The sequence below is a fragment of the Xenia sp. Carnegie-2017 genome, unplaced genomic scaffold (genome assembly GCF_021976095.1).
Source record: "Xenia sp. Carnegie-2017 unplaced genomic scaffold, XeniaSp_v1 HiC_scaffold_21, whole genome shotgun sequence".
NCBI classification, from domain to species: Eukaryota; Metazoa; Cnidaria; class Anthozoa; order Malacalcyonacea; family Xeniidae; genus Xenia; species Xenia sp. Carnegie-2017.
In genome coordinates, this window is record NW_025813484.1 from 2263897 (window position 1) to 2273134 (window position 9238).

General features: G+C 36.9%; 3 protein-coding genes across 5 annotated transcripts; 2 read left to right on the forward strand and 1 right to left on the reverse strand.

Annotated features, from left to right (window-relative positions):
* Positions 1-623: 623 nt before the first annotated feature.
* LOC124444404 lies at positions 624-3933 on the forward strand. Of its 3 annotated transcripts, none has more exons than XM_046995016.1 (8): positions 624-790; positions 1030-1077; positions 2211-2354; positions 2456-2508; positions 2625-2705; positions 2809-2874; positions 3026-3246; positions 3340-3933. In XM_046995016.1, the coding sequence occupies exons 2-8, from the start codon at positions 1050-1052 to the stop codon at positions 3812-3814; spliced, it is 1068 nt and encodes a 355-aa protein (XP_046850972.1). In that variant the 5' UTR covers positions 624-790; positions 1030-1049; the 3' UTR covers positions 3815-3933. The 3 variants fall into 3 exon arrangements, with proteins under 3 accessions (XP_046850972.1, XP_046850971.1, XP_046850973.1); XM_046995015.1 differs by having other exon boundaries at positions 624-755; XM_046995017.1 differs by lacking the exon at positions 624-790 and adding an exon at positions 816-942.
* Positions 3934-4268: 335 nt separating this feature from the next.
* LOC124444399 (integrator complex subunit 3-like) lies at positions 4269-7965 on the reverse strand. The gene has a single exon (XM_046995009.1). The coding sequence runs from the start codon at positions 7675-7677 to the stop codon at positions 4600-4602; it is 3078 nt and encodes a 1025-aa protein (XP_046850965.1). The 5' UTR covers positions 7678-7965; the 3' UTR covers positions 4269-4599.
* Positions 7966-8030: 65 nt separating this feature from the next.
* On the forward strand, positions 8031-9122 carry LOC124444406 (50S ribosomal protein L20-like). Its single transcript, XM_046995018.1, has 5 exons — positions 8031-8196; positions 8315-8431; positions 8594-8671; positions 8751-8816; positions 8893-9122. Exons 1-5 carry the CDS (start codon positions 8134-8136, stop codon positions 8953-8955), a joined length of 387 nt encoding a protein of 128 aa, XP_046850974.1. The 5' UTR covers positions 8031-8133; the 3' UTR covers positions 8956-9122.
* The last annotated feature ends 116 nt before the right edge of the window (positions 9123-9238 follow it).

A 9238-nucleotide genomic window follows, 5' to 3' on the forward strand; every position in this document is an offset into this window, starting at 1 on the left:
TTGGCAGATTTCGTCTGATGTTGGTTTTATGGTCATTGAAACGCCTACAGCAGCCGCTTGGAACTTTTTATCTTTCAATTTTTACTGTTTATTTGCCATTTTGTATTAATTTGATCCGATAAGAGTTTCGAACGATTCTTTAAACATGCAAAACCGTCTGTATCAAAATAACTTTGAACCTCCCGAGAAATTCTGTTCAGAGTTTCCTTTGTGGTGTTCACTGTAAGTGATATTATCATCCTATACTCAAGCGTTCTTAGCAAAAGTAGGAATTCAGATATATTTCGATTGTTTACTCCAATGATGAGTGTGCACTTTTCGCAAGCACATATTGCAGCTCGAAGATACAGTTATGTTTGATCCAGTGGCGAATCTAGGGTTAGTCAAAATAAATTACTGTAGTACAATTTGGCATATATTTTCATTTCGAAGACCCTTAGAGGCATATTCATTGGTAAAATTATTATGTTTAGAAATTCAAAACCAATAGTGTTTTTCTGAAAGTACTTTGAATTTAAAATTAAGGAGCTATAATTTATTTTAACTAACGCTGATCCGCCACTGATCTGATCCTATGACCCTGAAAAAAATGGTGTATCCCATGTTTTTCATATGCTGTGTGATATTCAACATTTATGAACCATCCAGTTGGACGGAGCAAAGCTTTGTGTTTTCCACATCGACTGATTTTCACAAAAAAAAATATGGAAGGGTTTTTGAGATTCTACTAGCAGTGTGGCAAGATCTTATTTCAAGTCAGTCGATATTGGATTTGTGTTGTCGACGTCTCGTAAGTGTTGTGATAAAAACGTAATGATATATAGTTCGATAATAATCCGAGAAAATATGAACGCTCATAGAAAGTTGACGTGCTGTCTTTCACTGGCCAAAGCTCTTTAAATGCAAATATATTCATAGCAAGGAAGACTACGTCGTCGTTGTGTAGGCAGTGATAAAGATTTGTTGTTAAACTACGATTTGCCTAATGACGCTTATAGTGTAAAATGTTGAATTTCAACTTTCTTTCAGGGTTCTTACAATCGACGTGAATGGCATCTGCCTCATCTAGTGTAAAAGGTATGTTACAGTTTAAAAGAAATTGTTTTGACAACTAGGCATAGAAGAGTATTCTCGAAGAGTATTATTCCACGTATAGCTATATCTTTTGTACTCATTCACGCATATATGATGTTCACATTCCAGTGTACACGGCAGTTTGTTGTCAGGAATATAAAGTTGAAACGAGATTTGAGGCGAAACTAGTGAGAATTTCTTCCATTTTTTAAAATGACTAGGAGTCTGATACGTTTATTGGAATTTATTTCCATCAATTTCAATCTGTTTGTTACAATTCCTTGATTATTTAATGAGGATTAAACAGCCAAATCGAGCTCATAAAAGATTAAGTTTTTGCCGTATCCTTGCGCGAAACTATATATACTATATATTACATACGAAAATATTACATACATTGATTGCTAATTTATCGGTGTAGCATCCTTTATGTTCATTATTCATATTTCATGTTGCCGATATTTCAATATAAAGCCTTTCAATTGCTTATTTTAATTAAAGACAAAAAGCGATGTGACTTGTTTTTCGGGCCATTTGAAACACTTTCGTAACGTTGAAAATTCTAGCAGAAATTTTCCAACAAAACGCAACACTCATACAGGTCGGGCTTTGATCAATCGACCATCGCGACTTTAATTGCCATCAATTGTATACGTAGCAAGCGCCATAGAAACATTCGGTTTGTGCCATTGTTCACATAAATTTTATGTAGATATACGATTTGATAAGAGTGTGCACGTAGCCATTTTAAAACGATCGATTTAATCTTCAATATTTGGGATTACATTTACTGCTTCCATATTTTGGACCGTATATCTTACGAACTTACGAATGACGAGTCTAAGGAAGTCATGCTTTTTTAAATATTGCATTTTAAGTTGTTTTTAATCGCTGCTTCGACGCATAACATAAAGATTTTCCCTCCTCAATTCATATGCTGTTCAATCAATCCACGTTCGTGCCTGTTTAACCTGTAAATATACATTTGCCTAACTCGTTGACGCTCAGCTGTATCTGAACACTTTAATTTTTTATTACTTTAATTTCGTGGGAAAACATGTTCGTGTATTTCGGTATTACCATAAGAATACATTAGGGATACAAATTGATAACTGTGGATTTAAAATTATTTCAAGGTGTCGCTAGCAGTGTGAACACTTCAATAAGATGTTACAACGGTCACCGGAGATCGTCTAGCCTGCCCATTTCCCATCCCTTCCCACGAGCTGATAGCATTGACAACGAAAATGCTCAGTCCAAAAGTAGAAATGACTCTGAAGGTACGTAGATCAATATCTTCTGATCTCTTAGCGAATCAAACAATACCTCTTGCCAACAATTTTTTATATTTTTGTTTTTGTTCATCATATCCGCTTTGCAGGAAGGCAAAATGTTTCCATGAATGTGAACGGATTGGTGGACACTTTCAATCAGGTATTCGTGATTAGAACTGCTGCAAACTATCACCTATGAGCTGGCAAAGAACTTAGCATGTAAGGTTTGGCTGATGGATACCTAAAATTAATTGCACAAATTAATTTTGACTTTAGATTCAAGAAGGTCTTTCACGTCCTTCAAAATTACTTATGCAGATTTTGGACGAGAAGGAAAACTTATGCAATGGAAGCGAAGTAAGCATTTTCATTTTTACATTCATGTTGAGTCATTCCAGACTTCCCGTCATCGTTTGTTGTGTGTTTGATGTGATGAAGTTGCTTCTTGATTTTTTTACAGAATGTAGTGGATGAAAAAGTTTATTTAAGAATTGTCACGGCCTTGAAACAACTCAAGTCTATTCAGGTCCAATTTTTTCACTTTTATCGAGTTATACCATGAAATTTTCGCGAAGTTTAAGGAATTTAACTCCTGTATTAGTCTATTTTAACTTACTTTTTCATGTTGCCTATATGAACGACTGTGCTCGATGATAGACTGTTTCTTTGTACGACAGGGCAATCTTAAACACGTGCTTCCTCACTTTGAAGAGATGATGAATGATTACAGCTGTGTAAAAGAGCGGGATCAGTCCAGAGAAGAGATGCTGAAGACTTTAGACAAGGCGCTGCGTTGCAGCGAAGGGAGATGTCTGGCATTAAGTGATCAACTACAGGACATGAGGGATGAAAATAAATGTTTGCGGGAAAAAGCCCAGCAAAATGAAAGCATCTTGAGGTAGGAACTTCTCTTGTAATAACACTGCAAGAATCTTGTAATTGATGTGGGACGCAATAATTATGTATTACTGGGTTTTTTATCGATCTCCAGATTCCTTCATAAGGACAAAACAGAGATAAGCAGGCCAGGTAATGAAACGGATGGGCCGACAATTCATAAAAACACAGACACAATACGACATTCTGATCTTACATCGAAACTTGAGCATTACCAAAAAGTTTTGCTTGATTACGAGATTCAACTAAAGGAAGTCGTTACTCTCAACAAAGACCTAGTTTTGAAAATAGATGAACGCGAGTCGGAGGTTATGAGATTAAATTCTGAACTGATGAACCATCAGGAGACGCTCGCTGTATACGAGCAGAGTTTCAACGACGTGACAAATGATAACAACGAACTCAGTTTGCTCTTAGGCACGGAACGTAAAAGAGCAGCTGAACTAAGTGAGAAACTGGATGATACTGAAGGTTATATCAGTTGTATTACTGATAAAGTAGCCTCTTACGAGGTGGAACTGCAGTATTTACGAAAAGAACTGAAGAAAAGTTCTCAGGGGTTGACATAGCAAAGCTATGAAAACATTCAACGATGATTCAATTATTTAGTACGCACTGTAAATGATCAACTTTGGCATGCATGGGGCCATATTTATTGAACTAAATTAAGAAATACTCGCCATTTCAACGATTCAAAACCTCATTTTCGATAAAAAATTTCTTGTTAACCAATTAATTAAGAGATAAGATAGCAAAAATAACTGAGCGGAGATAATGGAAACTCGGAATTGCAAACATACTATTATTAGCCAATCGCGATGTGGGATGGTAAATATACTAATATCAGAAAATGCCGTGTTACAAGCTTTGTTGGTGGAACTGGGGAAGTTTTAGATTTTTTGTTGTGGTTGGTCTACATACGTTAAGGAATTTAAATCCCGTATAGGAAGCTGCTCTTTAGAATGAACATTGTAAGAAAAAATTAACACTTTTAGTCAATCGCACATCGAGCTGTAGACGTAATTCATTTCACATGTACTATAATTCTAAAAACACTGCTTTTATTGGTATAAGATCTCCGAGGCAATCGTAGAATGCCGATAAAACGAAAGATCTCCAATGGCTGGAAAAAAAAATCGCGTGCACAAATTAAATACTAAGGGACTAAGTGTTGTAATCTTTGACACAAACACTTAAAGTGTGTTACATACAGTCTGTTAATAAAAACACGTTGTGCTAACAGATCAAATCATTTATAAAGCGACTATAGACGTTGCAACGACTTTCATGCAAGAAGTAAATCTGGTGTAAGAATTAATGATTTGCATGTGTTTTCTCTCTACTTCATTCGTCATTACTCATCACTGTCGTCGGAAATAAAGTCAGGACTTTGCCTTCTTTTTCGTTTTGTTGGTCTCTTCCGGGGTTCCTCTTCTTCTTCCTCCTCACTTTCAGAACTCAAAACGTCTATAGTAGCAACAATTTTTGACATCCTAACATTTCTTCTTCTTGTCTCCTGTTCTTCACAAACAGAAAAAAGCAGATGGAACTTTTGTTGAATGGAATTAGTACAATGTTGTTTCACTTTCTCCAAGCTCCTCTTCACCATTTCCTGTTTGAAGAAATCAAGGTTTTGCTGCTGTTGACATACTCTGTAAAAGCATTCTAGCTGGACGAGTATCTGCTCCATGGTTGGTTGGCTTATGTTATTACCACTCTTCAACTGCCTCCTACGGTTTCCTGTTGATAAATTCTTTTCAATGTGCCCACACAAGATCTTGGCTAGCTCTTTACTAGAGTCCAGGCTCCAATATCTCAACAAACACGTACTCAGCTGTTTGGGCATCTCCTTATTGGAGACCGTACATTCCATGCATAGCAAAGACGATACAATTTCGTTAGTAAGATCAGCTCCCTTTAGTAGGAGCAATATATTAGAGATCGCTTCAGAATGTAATGTTGCCTTCAGTAATGGCAAAAGGTTAAGGAAACACTCGACAGGAGGATCTTCAGCACAAAGCACTTGCCACACGTTATATTGTTCATAAGACTCCCAGGATAAGGATTCCTTCAACACATCATAAACATTACTTTCCCCAAATATAACCAAATCCCTTAACACAACTTCATGAAGCAAGTCACTAAGCTGCAAAGGATCGACCACTGCAACTAACATGTGAAGCATTTCCACATTACCGACCAAATGTTCTGAGAATTTACGATACAAAGAAGGTGCAAGAAAGACAAACAATTTTGGATCATATGTTTGACAGAGTCTGGCATCCTCCAGTAGGCTGGTTGACATGGACTTAAAATCTTTCATAGTTCGCACAAACTCTTCGTAGAACGAAAGATTTTCCTCATCTTGCTCGATTGCTAGGAGATAGTATAAAAAATGATTGCTAACTTTTGGTTCTTTTGATTTCATTTCTTGTGCAAGTTTTATGATTGTTTCACGTCCAATGTCGTGAGTAGGAAGATGGACAATTTTAGAGAACAATGTATAAAGTGGACCCTCCAAAGAATCTTGAAGTTCTCGATCTGTTACTTTTTCTGGAAGACACAGGTTATAATAATCCTCTACCAAGCTGTTATTCAAACATGTTGCCAGTGCACTGTTCATTTCATCATCAAATTCATTCAAATTAAGAACACAAGCTATTATACTTTCCATTGTGTCACATCTAGTACCCATGTTGCTTTCTTGTTGTAACTTAAGAACCATATCACGAAGATCCTCGTCCAATTTCTCTAACTCATCAAAGTCAACCATATCTCCATCATCGTCTTCTTCAGCCTGACCATCCACTATCTTCTCCTTAATTTTCCCATCCCGAAACTTAATAATGTCATTCTCCAATCCATTCATCTGAACATCAGCTTCATCCTCAGTATCAGAAAACTTGGCATCACTTATACCCTCATTCATATTTAAATCTCCATCATGACTGGCACCATTTTTTCCTTCCGCCTTGATAACATGTTCACCAAACTTGCCAGATGTGGAACCATTAATTTGAAAAAATGACGGGAATGTACTGCGAACTAAACTTTTCAATTCCTGACCCATTCTTTGGTTATCTATAATTGGCATTAGGGAACTGATGACCTTTTTTGACAAGATAGCCTTGAAGGCATGCTGAACGCATTCCTTGCACTGTTGTCCCTTTTGATTATACTCTATAACTGACCGACATAGAAAGTCTAGTAAGGTGGCTGTAAGGGCATAGTGATTTCTCAATGAATGATACATGACAAGAATTCCTGGCTCAATGTTCATGATGTTATCTTCAGCTTGAAAAAATAACCAGTCATAGAAGAGTGCTAGTTTTGCATTTGCTGCACTCACATTATTTGGGCAGGTGGACAAGAGCCAACCAATCACAGTCCAACGCTGGGTGATATCTGAACTAAGGATCTCATTTGAAGGATGAACCACACCACAGATATATCGAATGAGATCAGCACGAAGACTTTGGCTTTCAGGTGATGATAGGTACTGATGATGAAACCATTCTAGATATCTCTTTTGATGACCAAACTTGACTTTTGAGGTTAGAAATCCAATCTTGTTTTCCATGTCTGGTGTCAATCTTATAGCTAAATATCGACGAGATGTTCTAATGTTTAAAAGTTGATAGATTCCAGTAAATTGTGAACTCAATAAATGAGGATTATAAAGCATGTCCTTCCATAGAGACTTCATTTCTGGAATTTTACACACATTCTGAAGCATCCTGATGAGGTCTCTACCAATACTCATGCATTCAACAAAACGTTCTCGTAAAATAGACACACAGAGAGTTATCTCCTTTTGCCGAAGGTTTTTATAAGCTCCAGCTGTATGATCAGCAATCAACCTCAGGTAACTGTATACAACGACCTGTAACAACTGAGGAAACTTATCCAACCAACAGCGATTTTGGGTAAACAGGTTTAGCAGGGCATCAGCCAACCAAATGTTAGAAGGAGTCAAATCGCCACCCGCAGCTTGCTTCAAAAGAGCAAGACAAATGGTGTCTGCTCCTCCAATACTAGATGAAACAAACTGAGTCACTAACCACATTATCTGGGTTTTAACTCCATCCATTAGCCGAAGGTACTTTTCAGAAATCAACTGTAGCAATTTATTCACAATCAAGACCATCGAGTCACGGCTTACAAGGTTCAGATCGCGATATGCATTATGAGCACTCTCTGTATCAGTGAGAATGACATGAAATAATCCCAAGCAAACTTCTTCATGATTCTGTGAGCCTTTAGAAACAGCAGCACTCAAAGCATCATGGGCTTGTTTTTCAGATAAGTCCTTAGTCAGTTCATTGACAATTTTCCGACACTTCGCCAAATGTTCCTCAAGCGTATCTTGTGATATCAGTGTGTTTGAATTATAGAGGTGAGACTTGGGTTTTTCAAAACTTCCCGCGCTCATCTCGTCTCAGCTTTTAAGTCGTCACTATTCCCCCGGCACACGCAGTCATGAATTTAAGAGCCTCGTCACGGCTCACAAGGTTCGCTCAGTAAAATCGCTTCGCTCGCTTATAAGCGGCTGTTTAGCGCGAAAAATTCCGAGGCATGTCACAGCCGCTCACTTCACATAGCTAACCTGTTGTTTATATATGGCAGTTTTGCAAAGTAAGTCTTTTAATGGCGTTAACGATGGTAGAATTTTGCTATTTGTGTTTTCGTTACATGTGTTGCTGTATTCTGTCCCATATTTCTTTGCGGGCAGTTTATGTAGTCTCGTGCTGAATCATGGGAGTCGTTGAAATTGCGTAATATATTGTCGTCCGGAGGGGAGAGGGAGAAAAGATTAAATTTCCGAAATCGATGGAGCACATATTAACTTTTGAAATATAAAGGAGACGACTGTTTCGCACGTTTTGCCATGGTTCGAGGTGGACCGGCTAATAGAGCTGTGAAAAGAGCTAAAGTATTTGCACTTGCAAAGGTATCTACGATATATTGAAATATTAGCGATATATTTTACATCATTACTGTGAAAAATAAGCTTGAAGTTGCAAAGATGCATCGTCTTTCTTATCATGGTGTTTTTTCTTGTTTGACAGAAGTTTGGAGCTAAAGGTCGGTCCAAAAATGTCTACAGTCTTGCTGTGAGAATGGTGCAAAAGTCTCTTCAAAGACAATACATGGCAAGAAGAACAACAAAGCGTGACATGAGATCTGTGAGCCTTTCATGTACTATAACATGACGTATCATCTTACAACATGAGTTACATGACAAATTGACAAAACCACCATAGACATTAATTTTACTGATGATATGGAAGGCATTCGAAATGATATACCACTGTTACTGTATAAATAGACATTGTTTTATGTTGCAGTTGTGGATAACAAGAATTAATATTGCAGCAAGAGAACACAACATTCCTTACAGTGTGTTTATGAATCAACTCACCAAGGTTTTATACAACATTTTGCTTTGATTTGTTGAATGTATTGTTTTTGGATGTACCAAGCTCAAACATATTTACTTTCTAGAATAACATACAACTGAATCGGAAAATGCTTTCAGAACTAGCCATTCATGAGCCAAAAACATTCAAAGTAAACGAAGACTTACATATTTACTTTAACTTGTATGTGCCCTAAATTCCTCCTATCTCTTGCTTCTAATTTAAAGGCTTTTGCTGATTTTGCCCGTGAAAAACACCAAGATGGTATTCGAGCAGCCCTTGAGAAATAGGGTCAAAGTCCACCAAAGAATTTGTATGATTTAGTGTATGCATTGAATGTACAGTTGATATTGAGAGTTCTATGAAGCAAACTTAATTAAGGAAATTTTACACAGCTGTTCAAAAACATATTTTCTAAAATCATAAAGCTATTCAAAAAATATATTTTCTAAAACCATCAGTTTTTTAATACAATGTAGTGGGGTTTTTTGGCCACAAATCATCAACAGATAAATCTTTTCTACATATTTATTGTCATTATTTGCCCCGCATTATTGGTATATTATTGGTATA

Bases quoted from the DNA above. Each gene is read 5' to 3' on its own strand.
- LOC124444404 (XM_046995016.1), top strand. From the start codon at position 1,050: ATGGCATCTGCCTCATCTAGTGTAAAAG. The intron at 2,509-2,624 runs GTATTCGTGATT...TTTTGACTTTAG, and splicing joins TGGTGGACACTTTCAATCAG to ATTCAAGAAGGTCTTTCACG. The intron at 3,247-3,339 runs GTAGGAACTTCT...ATCGATCTCCAG, and splicing joins CAAAATGAAAGCATCTTGAG to ATTCCTTCATAAGGACAAAA.
- LOC124444399 (XM_046995009.1), bottom strand. From the start codon at position 7,677: ATGAGCGCGGGAAGTTTTGAAAAACCCAAGTCTCACCTCTATAATTCA.
- LOC124444406 (XM_046995018.1), top strand. From the start codon at position 8,134: ATGGTTCGAGGTGGACCGGCTAATAGAGCTGTGAAAAGAGCTAAAGTA. The intron at 8,432-8,593 runs GTGAGCCTTTCA...TTTATGTTGCAG, and splicing joins CAAAGCGTGACATGAGATCT to TTGTGGATAACAAGAATTAA. The intron at 8,672-8,750 runs GTTTTATACAAC...TTTACTTTCTAG, and splicing joins TTATGAATCAACTCACCAAG to AATAACATACAACTGAATCG.